General features: G+C 63.4%; 3 protein-coding genes across 3 annotated transcripts; all 3 read left to right on the forward strand.

The window, feature by feature from the left end:
- The first annotated feature begins 9,584 nt into the window (after positions 1–9,584).
- Positions 9,585–11,819, forward strand: LOC126176094 (protein qua-1-like). The gene is made up of 2 exons (XM_049923232.1): positions 9,585–9,854; positions 11,586–11,819. The coding sequence occupies exons 1-2, from the start codon at positions 9,585–9,587 to the stop codon at positions 11,817–11,819; spliced, it is 504 nt and encodes a 167-aa protein (XP_049779189.1).
- Positions 11,820–11,821: 2 nt separating this feature from the next.
- On the forward strand, positions 11,822–12,283 carry LOC126176095 (uncharacterized protein DDB_G0290685-like). The gene has a single exon (XM_049923233.1). It carries the CDS (start codon positions 11,822–11,824, stop codon positions 12,281–12,283), a length of 462 nt encoding a protein of 153 aa, XP_049779190.1.
- A 3,098-nt stretch (positions 12,284–15,381) lies between these two features.
- LOC126176096 (uncharacterized) lies at positions 15,382–17,757 on the forward strand. The gene has a single exon (XM_049923234.1). It carries the CDS (start codon positions 15,382–15,384, stop codon positions 17,755–17,757), a length of 2,376 nt encoding a protein of 791 aa, XP_049779191.1.
- The last annotated feature ends 1,603 nt before the right edge of the window (positions 17,758–19,360 follow it).

The raw sequence follows: 19,360 nt of genomic DNA on the forward strand, positions 1-19,360 counted from the left end.
AGAGGAGGGGGGAAGAGTGAAGGGTGGCAGAGGAGGGGGGAAGAGTGAAGGGAGGCAGAGGAGGGGGGGAAGAGTGAAGGGTGGCAGAGGAGGGGGGGAAGAGTGAAGGGAAGAGCGAAGGGAGACAGAGGAGGGGGGAAGAGCGAAGGGAGACAGAGGAGGGGGGAAGAGCGAAGGGAGACAGAGGAGGGGGGAAGAGCGAAGGGAGACAGAGGAGGGGGAAGAGTGAAGGGGGGAGGGAAGGGAGACAGAGGGGGGGAAGAGCGAAGGGAGACAGAGGGGGGAAGAGCGAAGGGAGACAGAGGGGGGAAGAGGAAGGGAGACAGAGGAGGGAAGAGCGAAGGGACACAGAGGGGGGAAGAGCGAAGGGAGACAGGGGGGAGAGTGAAGGGAGACAGAGGAGGGGGGACAGAGGAGGGGGGAGAGTGAAGGGAGACAGAGGAGGGGGGACAGAGGAGGGGGGACAGAGGAGGGGGGGGAAGAGTGAAGTGAGACAGAGAAGGGGGGAGAGAGAAGGGTGACAGAGGAGGGGGGGAGAGAGAAGGGTGACAGAGGAGGGGGGAGAGAGAAGGGTGACAGAGGAGGGGGGGGAGAGAGAAGGGTGACAGAGGAGGGGGGGAGAGAGAAGGGAGACAGAGGAGAGGGGAGAGAGAAGGGAGACAGAGGAGAGGGGAGAGAGAAGGGAGACAGAGGAGGGGGGAGAGAGAAGGGAGACAGAGGAGGAGGGAGAGAGAAGGGGGACAGAGGAGGGGGGAGAGAGAAGGGAGACAGAGGAGGGGGGAGAGAGAAGGGAGACAGAGGAGGGGGGAGAGAGAAGGGAGACAGAGGAGGGGGGGAGAGAGAAGGGAGACAGAGGGGGGAGAGAGAAGGGAGACAGAGGAGGGGGGAGAGAGAAGGGAGACAGAGGAGGGGGGAGAGAGAAGGGAGACAGAGGAGGAGGGAGAGAGAAGGGTGACAGAGGAGGGGGGAGAGAGAAGGGAGACAGAGGAGGGGGGGAGAGAGAAGGGAGACAGAGGAGGGGGGAGAGAGAAGGGAGACAGAGGAGGGGGGAGAGAGAAGGGTGACAGAGGAGGGGGGAGAGAGAAGGGAGACAGAGGAGGGGGGAGGGAAGGGAGACAGAGGGGGGAGAGGGAAGGAGACAGAGGGGGGGAGAGTGAAGGGAGACAGGGGGGAAGATCGAAGGGAGACAGGGGGAGAGTGAAGGGAGACAGAGGAGGGTGGGAGAGAGAAGGGAGACAGAGGAGGGGGGAGAGAGAAGGTAGACAGAGGAGAGGGGAAAGAGAAGGGTGACAGAGGAGGGGGGGAGAGAGAAGGGTGACAGAGGAGGGGGGGAGAGAGAAGGGAGACAGAGGTGGGGGGGAGAGAGAAGGGTGACAGAGGAGGGGGAGAGAGAAGTGAGACAGAGGAGGGGGGAGAGAGAAGGGAGACAGAGGAGGGGGAGAGAGAAGGGAGACAGAGGAGGGGGGAGAGAGAAGGGAGACAGAGGAGGGGGGAGAGAGAAGGGAGACAGAGGAGGGGGGGAGAGAGAAGGGAGACAGAGGAGGGGGGAGAGAAGGGAGACAGAGGAGGGGGAGAGAGAAGGGAGACAGAGGAGAGGGAGAGAGAAGGGAGACAGAGGAGGGGGAGAGAGAAGGGAGACAGAGGAGGGGGGAGAGAGAAGGGAGACTTAGGAGGGGGGAGACAGGAGGGAGTCAGAGGAGGGGGAGTGTGAAGGGACACAGAGGAGGGGGGAGTGTGAAGGGACACAGAGGAGGGGGGAGTGTGAAGGGACACAGAGGAGGGGGGAAGTGTGAAGGGAGACAGAGGGGGGGAGAGTGAAGGGAGACAGAGGGGGGAAGAGCGAAGGGAGACAGAGGGGGGAAGAGCGAAGGGAGACAGGGGGGAGAGTGAAGGGAGACAGAGGGGGGAAGAGCGAAGGAAGACAGGGGGAGGGTGAAGGGAGACAGAGGGGGGAAGAGTGAAGGGAGACAGAAGAGGGGGGAAGAGTGAAGGGAGACAGAGGAGGGGGGAAGAGTGAAGGGAGACAGAGGGGGGGAGAGTGAAGGGGGACAGAGGGGGGAAGAGCGAAGGGAGACGGGGGAGAGTGGAGGGAGACAGAGGAGGGAAGAGCGAAGGGAGACAGGGGGGAGAGTGAAGGGAGACAGAGGGGGGAAGAGCGAAGGGAGACAGGGGGGAGAGTGAAGGGAGACAGAGGGGGGAAGAGCGAAGGAAGACAGGGGGAGGGTGAAGGGAGGCAGAGGGGGAAGGGTGAAGGGAAACAGAGGTTGGTTGGTCGGTTTGGGGCATAAAGGGACAAAACTACAGGGTTATTAGTCCCTTTATCCTCATGCAAACAATGTTACAGTTAAAACTATTCTCAAAAGGAGTTGGGGAAAGGAAAACATGCAGAAAACAAATTGGGAACCACGCGGAAAGCAGAAAATGAAAGGTAGTGGACAGTATTAAAAATAATGTAGCTGGTTGAACACAAGAATAAAACAAAAAGGATGAGCCATCCACTACGCAACACACTAAAATCTCCAGCCTACAAGAGAAAGCGAGATGAACACACATATGTACATGACTAACACCAAGGCACATAAACAGTAAACAAAGAGTGTGGAAAAGTTAAAATGGAGGGATGGTGGAGGTCTGGGAGAGAAGACCAGAGGCTCACCCTTAGATTGCGTGATGAAACCCCCCTTTCAAAGAAATTGTAAAACATAGCCATTGAGGCATTCTCCCCCAAGACTGGAGGCAGGGTGCTGGGAAGGTTAAAGCCCGCCACAGAGTGATTAGACTAAAATTGGGCAGTCTAACAAGATGTAGGCGAAAGTGATCTGCCAGCTATGGTGACATCGAACTCAGTCCTCGGAATGGAGGAGGTGACCATGTGTTAGCCAAGTATAGCCAATGTGGAGCCAACAAGTACAGCATAGTCCCTGTGAGTGGTTTGCAAGAATGACTGCCGCACATTCGCTGTCTCCTTGATAACATGTAGTTCATTTGGTGTACTCAGCGCGCACCATTATCTAACCCAGATCGTGAAAACTTTGTAGCATAAAACCGATCCAGGATCTGTCAGCAGCAAGCTCAACTACAGAGCTGGTTTACTGGTAGTCTGTGGGGGGAAAGAGGCAGCAGGCGGGCGGACAGACAAGCTAGGGGGCAACGGGGGAGTGGGGTGGGGGTCAGGCGAGTGAGGTGGCAACGGAGGAGAGGGCAGGCAAGCGGGCGAGCGAGAGGGCAACGGAAGTGAGGGCGGGCGGGCGGGCGGGCGGGCGGGCGAGCGAGGGGGCTACGGAAGAGAGAGCGGGCGGGCGAGCGAGGGGGCAACATGGGAGAGGGAGGACGGGCAGATGAGCGAGTGAGGGTGCAACATGGGAGAGGGAGGACGGGCAGATGAGCGAGCGAGGGAGTGGGGAAGGGGGAGAGGGGGCAGAGGGCAGGTGAGGGGGGAACGGGAGAAGAGGGCTAGGGGCAGGTGAGGGGGGAACGGGAGAAGAGGGCTAGGGGCGGGTGAGGGGGGAACGGGGGAAGAGGGCAGGGGGCTGGCGAGGGGGGAACGGGGGAAGAGGGCAGGGGGCGGGCGAGGGGGGAACGGGGGAAGAGGGCAGGGGGCGGGCGAGGGGGGAACGGGGGAAGAGGGCAGGGGGCGAGCGAGGGGGGAACGGGGGAAGAGGGCACGGGGCGGGCGAGGGGGGAACGGGAGGAGGAGGAAAGGGCGGGCGAGCGGGCGACGGGAGGAGGAAAGGGCAGGCGACGGGAGAAGGAAAGGTCAGGCGACGGGAGGAGGAAAGGGCGGGCGACGGGCGGAGTAGGAAAGTGTGGGCCGGCGAGTGACGGGGGGAGGAGGAAAGGGCGGGCAAGTGACCGGGGGAGGAGGAAAGGGCGGGCGAGCAACGGGGGGGGAGGAGGAAAGGGCGGGCAGACGGGCGGGCGGGCGAGCGACGGGGGGAGGAGGAAAAGGCGGGCGGGAGGAAAGGGTGGGCTGGCGGGCGAGGGACAGGGGGAGGAGGGTATGGCGAGCGACAGGGGAGGAGGGTAGGGCGAGCGACAGGGGAGGAGGGTAGGGCGAGTGACAGGGGGAGGAGGGTAGGGCGAGCGACAGGGGGAGGAGGGTAGGGCGAGCGACAGGGGGAGGAGGGTAGGGCGAGCGACAGGGGGAGGAGGGTAGGGCGAGCGACAGGGGGAGGAGGGTAGGGCGAGCGACAGGGGGAGGACGGTAGGGCGAGCGACAGGGGGAGGGGGATAGGGCGAGCGACAGGGGCAGGGGGATACGGCGAGCGACGGGGAGGGGGATACGGCGAGCGACAGGGGAGGAGGATACGGCGAGCGACAGGGGAGGAGGATACGGCGAGCGACAGGGGAAGAGGATACGGCGAGCGACAGGGGAAGAGGATACGGCGAGCGACAGGGGAAGAGGATACGGCGAGCGACAGTTGGAGGAGGATAGGGCGAGCGACAGGGGGAGGAGGATAGGGCGAGCGACAGGGGGAGGAGGATAGGGCGAGCGACAGGGGGAGGAGGATAGGGCGAGCGACAGGGGGAGGAGGATAGGGCGATCGACAGGGGGAGGAGGATAGGGCGAGCGACAGGGGGAGGAGGATAGGGCGAGCGACAGGGGGAGGAGGATAGGGCGAGCGACAGGGGGAGGAGGATAGGGCGAGCGACAGGGGGAGGAGGATAGGGCGAGCGACAGGGGGAGGAGGATAGGGCGAGCGACAGGGGGAGGAGGATAGGGCGAGCGACAGGGGGAGGAGGATAGGGCGAGCGAGCGAGCAAGTGACGGGGGAGGCGGATAGGGCGAGCGAGCGATTGGGGAGGCGGATAGGGCGAGCGAGCGACGGGGGAGGCGGATAGGGCGAGCGACGGGGGAGGTGGATAGGGCGAGCGAGCGAGCAAGCGATGGGGGAGGCGGATAGGGCGGGCGAGCGAGCGAGCGAGCTACACTGGAGGAGGATAGGGCGAGCGAGCGACACTGGAGGAGGATAGGGCGAGCGAGCGACACTGGAGGAGGATAGGGCGAGCGAGCGACACTGGAGGAGGATAGGGCGAGCGAGCGACACTGGAGGAGGATAGGGCGAGCGAGCGACACTGGAGGAGGATAGGGCGAGCGAGCGACACTGGAGGAGGATAGGGCGAGCGAGCGACACGGGAGGAGGATAGGGGCTGGAGAGGGCGAGTGAGGGCTGCAGAGCGCGAGCGAGGGCTGGAGAGCGCGAGCGAGGCCTGGAGAGCGCAAGCGAGGTCTAGAAAGGCCAAGCGAGGGCTGGAAAAAGCGGGGGAGGGAGGGAGGAAAGAAAGAGCGAGGGAAGGAGGAAAGAAATAGAAGGAAGGGAGGGTGGAAAGAGAGAGTGAGTGAGTGAGGAATAAGGACAGAGAATGAGTGAGTGAGTAATAACGACAGTGTGTGAGTGAGGAATAAGGACGGTGAATGAGTTAGTAATAAGAACAGGGAGTGAGTGAGGGAGTGAGGAATAAGAACAGGGAGTGAGTGAGGAATAAGAACAGGGAGTAAGTGAGAGTGTGAGGATGAGTAGGGAGGGAGTGAGGATGGGGAAGGAGGTGTTAAGCAAGTGAGGAACACGGACGAGGAGGGAGGGTACAAGTGAGGAACGCAGATCACAAGGGACGGAGCAAGTGAGGAACGCAGACCAGAAGGGAGGGAGCAAGTGAGGAACGCAGACCAGAAAGGAGGGAGCAAGTGAGGAACGCAGAAGAGAAGATAGAGAGCAAGTGGGGAATCCGGACGAGGAGGGAGGGAGGGAGCAAGTGAGGAATGCGGATGAGGAGGGAGGGAGGGAGGGAGCAAGTGAGGAATGCGGACGAGGAGGGAGGGAGGGAGGGAGGGAGGGAGGGAGGGAGCAAGTGAGAAATGCAGACGGGGTGGGAGGGAGCAAGTGAGGAATGCAGACAGGAGGTAGGGAGCAAGTGACAAATACAGACGAGGAGGAAGGGAGGGAGGAAGGAAGCAAGTGAGGAATGCAGACGAGGAGGGAGGGAGGGAGGGAGGGAGGGAGGGAGGGAGGAAGCAAGTGAGGAATGCAGACAAGGTGGGAGGGAGGGAGCAAGTTAGGTATGCAGACAAGGTGGGAGGGAGGGAGCAAGTGAGGTATGCAGACAAGGTGGGAGGGAGGGAGCAAGTGAGGAATGCAGACGAGGAGGGAGGGATGGAGCAAGTGCGGAATGCAGACGAGGAGGGACGGAGGGAGCAAGTGAGGAATGCAGACGAGGAGGGAGGGAGGGAGCAAGTGAGGAACGCGGACGAGGAGGGAGGGAGGGAGGGAGGGACGGAGGGAGGGAGGGAGGGAGCAAGTGAGGAATGCGGACGAGGAGGGAGGGAGCAAATGAGGAACACGGACGAGGAGGGAGGGAGGGAGGGAGGGAGCAAATGAGGAACACAGATGAGGAGGGAGGGAGGGAGCAAATGAGGAACACAGATGAGGAGGGAGGGAGGGAGCAAGTGAGGAACACAGATGAGGAGGGAGGGAGGGAGCAAGTGAGGAACACAACGAGGAGGGAGGGAGGGAGCAAGTGTGGAACGCGGACGAGGAGGGAGGGAGGGAGCATGTGAGGAATGCAGACGAGGAGGGAGGGAGGGAGGGAGCAAGTGAGGAATGCGGACGAGGAGGGAGGGAGGGAGCAAGTGAGGTATGTGGACGAGGAGGGAGGGAGGGAGGGAGCAAGTGAGGAATGCAGACGAGGAGGGAGGGAGGGAGCAAGTGAGGTATGCAGACAAGGTGGGAGGGAGGGAGCAAGTGAGGAATGCAGACGAGGAGGGAGGGATGGAGCAAGTGAGGAATGCAGACGAGGAGGGACGGAGGGAGCAAGTGAGGAATGCAGACGAGGAGGGACGGAGGGAGCAAGTGAGGAACGCGGACGAGGAGGGAGGGAGGGAGCAAGTGAGGAACGCGGACGAGGAGGGAGGGAGGGAGGGAGGGAGGGAGGGAGGGACGGAGGGAGGGAGGGAGGGAGCAAGTGAGGAATGCGGACGAGGAGGGAGGGAGCAAATGAGGAACACGGACGAGGAGGGAGGGAGGGAGGGAGCAAATGAGGAACACAGATGAGGAGGGAGGGAGGGAGCAAATGAGGAATACAGATGAGGAGGGAGGGAGGGAGCAAGTGAGGAACACAACGAGGAGGGAGGGAGGGAGCAAGTGTGGAACGCGGACGAGGAGGGAGGGAGGGAGCATGTGAGGAATGCGGACGAGGAGGGAAGGAGGGAGCAAGTGAGGAATGCAGACGAGGAGGGAGGGAGGGAGCAAGTGAGGAATGCTGACGAGGAGGGAGGGAGGGAGGGAGGGAGGGAGCAAGTGAGGAATGCGGACGAGGAGGGAGGGAGGGAGCAAGTGAGGAATGCGGACGAGGAGGGAGGGAGGGAGCAAGTGAGGTATGTGGACGAGGAGGGAGGGAGGGAGGGAGCAAGTGAGGAATGCAGACGAGGAGGGAGGGAGGGAGCAAGTGAGGAATGCAGACGAGGAGGGAGGGAGGGAGCAAGTGAGGAATGCAGATGAGGAGGGAGGGAGGGAGCAAGTGAGGAATGCGGACGGGGAGGGAGGGAGAGAGGGAGCAAGTGAGGAATGCGGGAGGGAGGGAGGGAGGGAGGGAGGGAGGGAGGGAGCAAGTGTGGAATGCGGATGAGGAATGAGGGAGGAATGAAGTGAGGAATGCGGACGAGGAGGGAAGGAGTGAGCAAATAAGAACAAGGACACGGAGGGAGCTAGTAGGGACAAAGATGAGGAGGGAGGGGGTAAGTGAGGGACAAAGATGAGGAGGGAGGGAGTAAGTGAGGAACAAAGATGAGGTGGGAAGGAGGGAGGGAGTAAGTGAGGAACAAAGATGAGGTGGGAGGGAGGGAAGGAGTGAGGGACAAAAATATGGAGGGAGTAAGTGAGGTACAAAAATGAGGAGGGAGGGAGGGAGGGAGTAAGGGAGGAACAAAAATGAGGAGGGAGGGAGGGGGGGAGTAAGTGAGGAGGGAGGATAGTGAGGGGGGAGTAAGTGAGGAGGGAGGATAGTGAGGGAGGGAATAAGTGTGGAAGAAGGATAGTGAGGGAGGGAAAAGTGAGGAAGAAGGATAGTGAGGGATGGAATAAGTGAGGAAGAAGGATAGTGAGGGAGGGAAAAGTGAGGAAGAAGGATAGTGAGGGATGGAATAAGTGAGGAAGAAGGATAGTGAGGGATGGAATAAGTGAGGAAGAAGGATAGTGAGGGAGGGAATAAGTGAGGAAGAAGGATAGTGAGGGAGGGAATAAGTGAGTAAGAAGGATAGTGAGGGAGGGAATAAGTGAGTAAGAAGGATAGTGAGGGAGGGAATAAGTGAGGAAGAAGGATAGTGAGGGAGGGAATAAGTGAGGAAGAAGGATAGTGAGGGAGGGAATAAATGAGGAAAAAGGGTGGGAAGGGAGGGGGGTAATGAGAGTATGAGGGAGGGTGTGAGAGAAGAACACTGTCAAGGACATAGGAGGGTGGGTGTGAGGGAAGAATAATGTATGGAAGGTACGATGAAGGGTGTGAGGAAAAAATAAAGTATAGAAGGTAGGATGAAGGGTGTGAGGAAAGAATAAGGTCTAGGAGGGAGGTGGAAGGACGAGGATGGAAGTCAACTTGAATGTGGAGGGAGGGGCCTGACAAATACACAACAGAGTGGAGGTTGATGAGGATTGGTTGGTTGATTTGGAAGATAAAGGAAACAAACTATAGGGTTATCAGTTTCTTTCTCCAGATGGAAAGAAGGCTCAAGTTAAAACAATTCCCAAGGAGTTGGGAAAAGGGACAGGTTGGTAAACTAATGGGGAATCACAAAGAAAGAGAAAACAAAAGAAGCTAACCAAAACGAGAAAACATACACTGAAAGGAAAAGTAGTGGAGATATTAAAATAATATAGCAGATGGTCGAGACTGCCCAATCAGAAGGATAAGAAAGGATGAGCCAGACACTATGCAAACCACTAAAATCTCCAGCCTAAAAGAGAAGGCGAGATGAACACACATAGGCAAACAAACAGCAAAGAAAGAGTGCGGAAAAGTTAAAATGTGGGGACGGTGGAGGCCTGGGAGAGAAGGCCAGAGGCCCACCCTTAGACAACATGATATAACCCCCTATAAGTCCGCCACAGAGCAACTAAAATTGGGTAGTCCAACAAGATGAGGATAACAGTCATGCGCAAGCTACAACGACACCAATCTGAGTCCTCACAGTGGAGGAGGTGACCATGTATTGGCCAGGTGTAGCTAATGCGGAGCCAGCAAGTGACAATGGAGTCCATGTGAGTGGTTTGCGTGGATGACTGTCACACATTCGTTGTCTCTGTGACAACATTTAGTTTATTTGGTGTACTGCGGGTGCACCATTCAGTATCCCATGCTCATGAAAACATACAGTGGAACACCTGATGAAGAAACAGCTGGAGGGGCGATGACAAGGTTGCATTGGGAGTAGAGAGTGACGAGACTGAAGTGAGAGTAGAGAACGACGAGACTGAAGTGAGAGTAGAGAATGACGAGACTGAAGTGAGAGTAGAGAACAACGAGATTGAAGTGAGAGTAGAGAACAACAAGGATACGGAGGGGTTGAAAAAGGAAGCAGATGTAGGTGGCTAATGAGGATACGGACAAAGGGGGCAACGGGGACACATAGGGAGGGAAAGGGGGCAACGACGGCACGGAGGGAGGGGGCAACGACGGCGCGGAGGGAGGCGGGCAACGACGGCGCGGAGGGAGGCGGGCAACGACGGCGCGGAGGGAGGCGGGCAACGACGGCGCGGAGGGAGGCGGGCAACGACGGCGCGGAGGGAGGCGGGCAACGACGGCGCGGAGGGAGGCGGGCAACGACGGCGCGGAGGGAGGCGGGCAACGACGGCTCGGAAGGGGTTGGCAACTACGACGCGGATGGGGGGGCAACGACGACGCGGAGGGGGTGGCAAAGACGGCGGGGAGGGAGGCGGGCAACGACGGCGCGGAGGGAGGGGAGGCAACGACGGCGCGGAGGGAGGGGAGGCAACGACGGCGCGGAGGGAGGGGGGGCAACGACGGCGCGGAGGGAGGGGGGGCAACGACGGCGCGGAGGGAGGGGGGGCAACGACGGCGCGGAGGGAGGGGGGCAACGACGGCGCGGAGGGAGGGGGGGCAACGACGGCGCGGAGGGAGGGGGGGCAACGACGGCGCGGAGGGAGGGGGGGCAACGACGGCGCGGAGGGAGGGGGGGCAACGACGGCGCGGAGGGAGGGGAGGCAACGACGGCGCGGAGGGAGGGGGGGCAACGACGGCGCGGAGGGAGGGGGGGCAACGACGGCGCGGAGGGAGGGGGGGCATCGACGGCGCAGAGGAAGGGGGGGCAACGACGGCCCGGAGGGAGGGGGGCAACGACGGCCCGGAGGGAGGGGGGCAACGACGGCGCGGTGGGATGGGGGCAACGACGGCGCCGAGGGAGGGGGGGAACGACGGCGCCGAGGGAGGGGGGAACGACGGCGCCGAGGGAGGGGGGGCAACGACGGCGCCGAGGGTGGGGGGGCAACGACGGCGCCGAGGGAGGGGGGGCAACGACGGCGCCGAGGGAGGGGGGGCAACGACGGCGCCGAGGGAGGGGGGCAACGACGGCGCCGAGGGAGGGGGGGCAACGACGGCGCCGAGGGAGGGGGGGCAACGACGGCGCAGAGGGAGGGGGGCAACGACGGCGCGGAGGAAGGGGGGCAACGACGGCGCCGAGGGAGGGGGGCAACGACGGCGCCGAGGGAGGGGGGCAACGACGGCGCCGAGGGAGGGGGGCAACGACGGCGCCGAGGGAGGGGGGCAACGACGGCGCCGAGGGAGGGGGGCAACGACGGCGCCGAGGGAGGGGGGGCAACGACGGCGCCGAGGCAGGGGCGCAACGACGGCGCCGAGGCGGGGGGGCAACGACGGCGCCGAGGGAGGGGGGGCAACGACGGCGCCGAGGGAGGGGGGGGCAACGACGGCGCCGAGGGAGGGGGGGCAACGACGGCGCGGAGGGAGGGGGGCAACGACGGCGCGGAGGGAGGGGGGGCAACGACGGCGCGGAGGGAGGGTGGCAACGACGGCGCGGAGGGAGGGGGGGCAACGACGGCGCGGAGGGAGGGGGGGCAACGACGGCGCGGAGGGAGGGGGGGCAACGACGACGCGGTGGAAGGGGGGGCAACGACGACGCGGTGGGAGGGGGGGCAACGACGACGCGGTGGGAGGGGGGGCAACGACGACGCGGTGGGAGGGGGGGCAACGACGACGCGGTGGGAGGGGGGGCAACGACGACGCGGTGGGAGGGGGGGCAACGACGACGCGGTGGGAGGGGGGGCAACGACGACGCGGTGGGAGGGGGGGCAACGACGACGCGGTGGGAGGGGGGGCAACGACGACGCGGTGGGAGGGGGGGCAACGACGACGCGGTGGGAGGGGGGCAACGACGACGCGGTGGGAGGGGGGCAACGACGACGCGGAGGGGGGCAACGACGACGCGGAGGGGGGGCAACGACGACGCGGTGGGAGGGGGGCAACGACGACGCGGTGGGAGGGGGGCAACGACGACGCGGAGGGGGGGCAACGACGACGCGGAGGGAGGGGAAATAGAATAGTGGAGGGGACGTATACAGGAGAGGGCGGGCAAAAAGGGCGACGGCGCGGGCAAAAAGGGCGACGGGGCGGGCAAAAAGGGCGACGGCGCGGGCAAAAAGGGCGACGGGGCGGGCAAAAAGGGCGACGGGGCGGGCAAAAAGGGCGACGGGGCGGGCAAAAAGGGCGACGGGGCGGGCCAAAAGGGCGACGGGGCGGGCCAAAAGGGCAATGGGGCAGGCCAAAAGGGCGACGGAGCGGGCCAACAGGAATAGAAATGGTAGTGGCAAGGACGGGGACGGTAGCGGCAAGGACGGAGACGGTAGCGGCAAGGACGGAGGCGGTAGCGGCAAGGACGGAGGCGGTAGCCGCAAGGACGGAGGCGGTAGCCGCAAGGACGGAGGCGGTAGCGGCAAGGACGGAGGCGGGTAGCGGCAAGGACGGAGGCGGTAGCGGCAAGGACGGAGGCGGTAGCGGCAAGGACGGAGGCGGTAGCGGCAAGGACGGAGGCGGTAGGTGCAAGGATGGAGGCAGTAGCTGCAAGGATGGAGACAGCAGCAACAAGGGCAATGGAGCAGGCAACAAGAAGAGAGGTGATAGCATCAAGGACAGTGGAGAGAGCAATGAGGATACTGATGGCACAAACAAGGACAGTGGAAGGATCAATGAGGACAAGGGTGACAGCAACAAGGACATGGGAGGAAGAAACAACGTCAGCAATGGAAAAATTTGTGGATGAGGAGATATGGTCTACAAGGGACTTGAGGGAAAACGAAATCAAACAGGGTATAAGATGAGGAACGAGGGGGGGCAATGACTATGGAGGCAAGGACTATGGAGGGGAACCGAGTCCAAAAGTGGGTGAAAATAAGGGAGACGAAACAAGGTCAAAAAGGGAGGAAGATGAGGGATGAGAGAAGAGTTCAAAAAAGAGGAAGATGAGGGAGGGGAAAACAGGTCAAAAAAGAGGAAAATGATGGTGGGAGAAACGAGGTCAAAAAAGGAGAAAGACGTGGCAGGGGAAAGGGGCTCTAATAGTGAGGAAGATGGAGGGGAAAAGAGGTCACAAAGGGGAAAAGATTAGGGAGAGGAAAAGCGGTCAAAACGGGAGAAAATTGGAGGGAAAATGAGGTCAATTAAATGATGAAGATGAGGGAGGATAAGAGAAGTCTAACTGGGTTAAGGAATTGGGAGAGGAAGTAAGGTCAAAAAGGGTCGACTCAGGAGGCGAAATGAGGCGGAAAAAGGCCAACCTGGGTGTGCAAACGATGTCGAAAAGGGTCTAGTACCCTGGAGGAGAAATGTGGAAAAGGGACGAGGCCATAGAAGGGAATCAAGATCTGAAAAGAACGACAATTCCGAGAGGAAACTAGGTTAGAAGGAAAGAGGACATGGAAAGGAAAACATGGTCGAAAAGGGACAATGACAAGGGAGGGAAAAAAGTGGGCAGGATATAGAGAATTGATGGGAATGGAGGAGTACGAATGTCAAGTGGGGGACGGTGGCTAGAGGACAAGAAGGGAACAGGTGAGGAGGAGGGCAGAAGATCATGAAGTGAAGACACTTTGGGAGGAGGGAAGAAGATCATGAAGTGAAGAAGCTTTGAGAGGAGGAAAGAAGATCGTGAAGTGAAGACGCTTTGGGAGCAGGAAAGAAGATCATGAAGTGAAGAGACTTTGGGAGGAGGGAAGAAGGCCACGGAGTGAAGAGACTGTGGGAGGAGGGAAGAAGGCCACGGAGTGAAGAGACTGTGGGAGGAGGGAAGAAGGTCAAGAAGTGAAGTAGAAAAGGGAGAAAGAAAGGAGGTTAAGAAGTGAAAGGGCAATAGGAGAAGGAAAGAATGTCAAGAAGGATCGAGGTTAAGGAGATGCGGACAGGGCAGAGAAAGGATGTGAGAAAGGGACGGGCACAGGGGGGGACAGAGGAAGGAAGAGGCAAGAAACGGATAAGAACATGGGTATGGGTGGGGGAAGGAGGAGAGAAGGGGACGAGGCAAGATGCGGGCAAGGAAGAGAGAAGGGTACGAGGTGAGAGTTGGAGCAAGGAGGCAGGGAAAGGAGATAGGAGGTGGGGCAAGGAGGCGGGAGGTGGGGGAAGGAGGCGAGAGGTAGGGCAAGGAGGCGGGAGTTGAGGTGGGAGGCGGGGAAAGCAGGCGTGAGGCGTGGAAAGGAGGCGGGGAAAAGAGGCGAGAGTCAGGGAAAAGAGGCAGGAGGCGGGGAAAGGAGGCGGGAGGCGGGGAAAGGAGGCGGGAGGCGGGGAAAGGAGGCGGGAGGCGGGGAAAGGAGGCGGGAGGCGGGGAAAGGAGGCGGGGTAGGGAGGGGCGAGAGGCGGGGCAGGGAGGGGCGAGAGGCGGGGCAGGGAGGGGCGAGAGGCGGGGCAGGGAGGGGCGAGTGGCGGGGCAGGGAGGGGCGAGTGGCGGGGCAGGGAGGAGCGAGTGGGGGGGCCAGGGAGGGGCGAGTGGGGGGGCCAGTGAGGGGCGAGTGGGGGGCCAGGGAGGGGCGAGTGGGGGGGCCAGGGAGGGGCGAGTGGGGGGGCCAGGGAGGGCCGAGTGGGGGGGCCAGGGAGGGCCGAGTGGGGGGGGGCAGGGAGGGGCGAGTGGGGGGGCAGGGAGGGGCGAGTGGCGGGCAGGGAGGGGCGCGTGGGGGGGCAGGCATTGGCGAGTGGGGGGGCAGGGAGTGGCGAGTGGGGGGGCAGGGAGTGGCGAGTGGGGGGGCAGGGAGTGGCGAGTGGCGGGGCAGGGAGTGTCGAGTGGCGGGGCAGGGAGGGGCGAGTGGCGGGGCAGGGAGGGGCCAGTGGCGGGGCAGGGAGGGGCCAGTGGCGGGGCAGGGAGGGGCCAGTGGCGGGGCAGGGAGGGGCGAGTGGCGGGGCAGGGAGGGGCGAGTGGCGGGGCAGGGAGAGCGAGTGGCGGGGCAGGGAGGGGCGAGTGGCGGGGCAGGGAGGGGCGAGTGGCGGGGCAGGGAGGGGCGAGTGGCGGGGCAGGGAGGGGCGAGTGGCGGGGCAGGGAGGGGCGAGTGGCGGGACAGGGAGGGGCGAGTGGCGGGACAGGGAGGGGCGAGTGGCGGGGCAGGGAGGGGCGAGTGGTGGGGCAGGGAGGGGCGAGTGGCGGGGCAGGGAGGGGCGAGTGGCGGGGCAGGGAGGGGCGAGTGGCGGGGCAGGGAGGGGCGAGTGGCGGGGCAGGGAGGGGCGAGTGGCAGGGCAGGGAGGGGCGAGTAGCGGGGCAAGGGGGGCGACAAGGGGACGGGACGAGAGGCGGGGCAAGGGGGCAACAAGGGGACGGGGCGACAAGGGGACGGGGCGACAAGGGGACGGGGCGACAGGGGGACGGGGCGACAAGGGGACGGGGCGACAAGGGGACGGGGCGACAAGGGGACGGGGCGACAAGGGGACGGGGCGACAAGCGGACGGGGCGACAAGGGGACGGGGCGACAAGGGGACGGGGCGACAAGGGGACGGGGCGACAAGGGGACGGGGCGACAAGGGGACGGGGCGACAAGGGGACGGGGCGACAAGGGGACGGGGCGACAAGGGGACGGGGCGACAAGGGGACAGGGCGACAAGGGGACAGGGCGACAAGGGGATGGGGCGAGAGGCGGGGGACGGGGCGACAAGGTGACGGGGCGAGAGGCGGGGCAAGGGGGCGAGAGGCGGGGCAAGGAGGCGACAAGGGGGCGAGAGGCGGGGCAAGGAGGCGACAAGGGGGGAGAGGCAGGGCAAGGAGGCGACAATGGGGCGAGGAGGGGACAGGGCGACGAGGGGACGGGGCAAGGGGGCGACGAGGGGACGGGGGACGGGGCAAGGGGGCGACGAGGGGACGGGGGACGGGGCAAGGGGGCGACGATGGGACGGGGCAAGGGGGCGACGATGGGACGGGGCAAGGGGGCGACGATGGGACGGGGCAAGGGGGCGACAAGGGGACGGTGCGATTGGTTACAAGGGGACGGTGCGAGGGGTTACAAGGGGCCGGGGCGAGGGGGCGACAAGGGGAAGGGGCGAGGAGGCGACAAGGGGACGGGGCGAGGGGGCGACAAGGGGAAGGGGCGAGGAGGCGACAAGGGGAAGGGGCGAGGAGGCGACAAGGGGACGGGGCGAGGAGGCGACAACGGGACGGGGCGAGGAGGCGACAACGGGACGGGGCGAAAGGGCGACAACGGGACGGGGCGAGGAGGGGACAACGGGACGGGACGAGGAGACGACAACGGGACGGGGCGAGGACGCGACAAGGGGACGGGGCGAGGAGGCGACAAGGGGACTGGGCGAGGAGGCGATGGGGCAAGGAGGCGACAGGGCAAGAAGGCGACAAGAGGACGGGGCAAGAAGGCGACAAGAGGACGGGGCAAGAAGGCGACAAGAGGACGGGGCAAGGAGACGACAAGGGGACGGGGCAAGGAGGCGACAAGGGGACGGGGCAAGGAGGCGACAAGGGGACGGGGCAAGGAGGCGACAAGGGGACGGGGCAAGGAGGCGACAAGGGGACGGGGCAAGGAGGCGACAAGTGGACGGGACAAGCGACAAGCGGACGGGGCAAGGAGGCGACAGGGGGGCGCCAAGGGGACGGGGCAAGGAGGCGACAAGGGGGCGCCAAGGGGCAGAGCAAGGGGGCGCCAAGGGGCAGGGCAAGGAGGCGTCAAGGGGGCGCCAAGGGGCAGGGCAAGGAGGCGACAAGGGGGCGCCAAGGGGCAGGGCAAGGAGGCGACAAGGGGGCAGGGCAAGGAGGCGACAAGGGGGCGCCAAGGGGCAGGGCAAGGAGGCGACAAGGGGGCGCCAAGGGGCAGGGCAAGGAGGCGACAACGGGGCGCCAAGGGGCAGGGCAAGGGGGCGCCAAGGGGCAGGGCAAGGGGGCGCCAAGGGGCAGGGCAAGGGGGCGCCAAGGGGCATGGCAAGGGGGCGCCAAGGGGCAGGGCTAGGAGGCGACAAGGGAGCGCCAAGGGGACGGGGAAAAGAGGCGACAAGGGGGCGCCAAGGGGACGGGGCAAGGAGGCGACAAGGGGGCGCCAAAGGGACGGGGCAAGGAGGCGCCAAGGGGACGGGGCAAGGAGGCGACAAGGGGGCGCCAAGGGGACGGGGCAAGGAGGCGACAAGGGGGCGCCAAGGGGACGGGGCAAGGAGGCGACAAGGGGGCGCCAAGGGCACGGGGCAAGGAGGCGAGAAGGGGGCGCCAAGAGGACGGGCCAAGGAGGCGACAAGGGGGCGCCAAGGGGACGGGGCAAGGAGGCGACAAGGGGGCGCCAAGGGGACGGTGCAAGGAGGCGACAAGGAGGCGCCAAGGGGACGGGGCAAGGAGGCGACAAGGGGGCGCCAAGGGGACGGGGCAAGGAGGCGACAAGGGGGCGCCAAGGGGACGGGGCAAGGAGGCGACAAGGTGGCGCCAAGGGGACGGGGCAAGGAGGCGACAAGGGGGCGCCAAGGGGACGGGGCAAGAAGGCGACAGGGGGCGCCAAGGGGACGGGGCAAGAAGGCGACAGGGGGCGCCAAGGGGACGGGGCAAGGAGGCGACAAGGGGGCGCCAAGGGGACGGGGCAAGGAGGTGACAAGGGGACGGGGCAAGGAGGTGACAAGGGGGCGGGGCAAGGAGGCGACAAGGGGACGGGGCAAGGAGGCGACAAGGGGACGGGGCAAGGAGGCGACAAGGGGACGGGGCAAGGAGGCGCCAAGGGGACGGGGCAAGGAGGCGACAAGGGGACGGGGCAAGGAGGCGACAAGGGGACGGGGCAAGGAGGCGACAAGGGGACGGGGCAAGGAGGCGACAAGGGGACGGGGCAAGGAGCAACACGGGGACGGGGCAAGGCGGCAACACGGGGACGGGGCAAGGAGGCAATACGGGGGCGCCAAGGGGACGGGGCAAGGAGGCGACAAGGGGGCGCCAAGGGGACGGGGCAAGGAGGCGACAAGGGGACGGGGCATGTGGCCGACAAGGGGACGGGGCATGTGGCCGCCAAGGGGACGGGGCAAGGAGGCGACAAGGGGGCGCCAAGGGGACGGGGCAAGGAGGCGACAAGGGGACGGGGCATTTGGCCGCCAAGGGTATGGGGGAAGGAGGCGACAAGGGGACGGGGCATGTGGCCGCCAAGGGGACGGGGCAAGGAGGCGACAAGGGGGCGCCAAGGGGACGGGGCAAGGAGGCGACAAGGGGACGGGGCATGTGGCCGCCAAGGGGACGGGGCAAGGAGGCGACAAGGGGGCGCCAAGGGCAGGAATGAGGCTAGAAAGGGATGAGGGCAGGAGTGAGGCTAGAAAGGGATGAGGGCAGGAGTGAGGCTAGAAAGGGATGAGGGCAGGAGTGAGGCGAGAAAGGGATGAGGGCAGGAGTGAGGCGAGAAAGGGATGAGGGCAGGAGTGAGGCGAGAAAGGGATGAGGGCAGAAGTGAGGCGAGAAAGGGATGAGGGCAGGAGTGAGGCGAGAAAGGGATGAGGGCAGGAGTGAGGCGAGAAAGGGATGAGGGCAGGATTGAGGCGAGAAAGGGATGAGGGCAGGATTGAGGCGAGAAAGGGATGAGGGCAGGAGTGAGGCGAGAAAGGCATGAGGGCAGGAGTGAGGCGAGAAAGGGATGAGGGCAGCAGTGAGGCGAGAAAGGGATGAGGGCAGCAGTGAGGCGAGAAAGGGATGAGGGCAGCAGTGAGACGAGAAAGGCACGAGGGCAGGAGTGAGGCGAGAAATGCACGAGGGCAGGAGTGAGGCGAGAAATGCATGAGGGCAGGAGTGAGGCGAGAAATGCACGAGGGCAGGAGTGAGGCGAGAAAGGGACGAGGGCAGGAGTGAGGCGAGGAAGGGGTGAGGGCAAGAGTGAGGCGAGAAAGGGATGAGGGCAAGAGTGAGGCGAGAAAGGGATGAGGGCAGGAGTGAGGCGAGAAAGGGATGAGGGCAGGAATGCGGCAATAAACGGGTGCGAGAGGGATTAGCCCAGAAAGGGATGAGGACAGGAAAGAGGCCAGAAAGGGATGAGGACAGGAAAGAGGCCAGAAAGAGATGAGGACAGGAAAGAGGCCAGAAAGGAATGAGGACAGGAATGAGGCCAGAAAGGAATGAGGACAGGAATGAGGCCGGAAAGGGATGAGGACAGGAATGAGGCCAGAAAGGAATGAGGACAGGAATGAGGCCAGAAAGGAATGAGGACAGGAATGAGGCCGGAAAGGGATGAGGACAGGAATGAGGCCGGAAAGGGATGAGGACAGGAATGAGGCCGGAAAGGGATGAGGACAGGAATGAAGCCAGAAAAGGATGAGGACAGGAATGAAGCCAGAAAGGGATGAGGACAGGAATGAAGCCAGAAAGGGATGAGGACAGGAATGAAGCCAGAAAGGGATGAGGACAGGAATGAAGACAGAAAGGGACGAGGATTTGAATCCGGCCAGAATGGGATGAGGATAATGTGGAGGAATGAGGTCGGAAAGGGATGAGGACAAGGTGGTGGAATGAGGCCAGAAAGGGATGAGGAAAAGGTGGTGGAATGAGGCCAGAAAGGGATGAGGAAAAGGTGGTGGAATGAGGCCGGAAAGGGATGAGGACAATGTGGTGGAATGAGGCCGGAAAGGGATGAGGACAATGTGGTGGAATGAGGCCGGAAAGGGATGAGGACAAGGTGGTGGAATGAGGCCGGAAAGGGATGAGGACAAGGTGGAGGAATGAGGCCGGAAAGGGATGAGGACAAGGTGGAGGGGTGAGGCCAGAAAAGGACGAGGACAAGGTGGAGGAGTGAGGCCAGAAAGGGATGGTGACAAAGTGGTGGAGTGAGGCCAGAAAGGGATGGTGACAAAGTGGTGGAGTGAGGCCAGAAAGGAATGGTGACAAAGTGGTGGAGTGAGGCCAGAAAGGGATGGG

The sequence above is a fragment of the Schistocerca cancellata genome, chromosome 3 (genome assembly GCF_023864275.1).
Source record: "Schistocerca cancellata isolate TAMUIC-IGC-003103 chromosome 3, iqSchCanc2.1, whole genome shotgun sequence".
Lineage (NCBI taxonomy): Eukaryota > Metazoa > Arthropoda > Insecta > Orthoptera > Acrididae > Schistocerca > Schistocerca cancellata.

Bases quoted from the DNA above. Each gene is read 5' to 3' on its own strand.
- LOC126176094 (XM_049923232.1), top strand. From the start codon at position 9,585: ATGAGGATACGGACAAAGGGGGCAACGGGGACACATAGGGAGGGAAAG. The intron at 9,855-11,585 runs GTTGGCAACTAC...GGACGTATACAG, and splicing joins GCAACGACGGCTCGGAAGGG to GAGAGGGCGGGCAAAAAGGG.
- LOC126176095 (XM_049923233.1), top strand. From the start codon at position 11,822: ATGGTAGTGGCAAGGACGGGGACGGTAGCGGCAAGGACGGAGACGGTA.
- LOC126176096 (XM_049923234.1), top strand. From the start codon at position 15,382: ATGGGACGGGGCAAGGGGGCGACGATGGGACGGGGCAAGGGGGCGACG.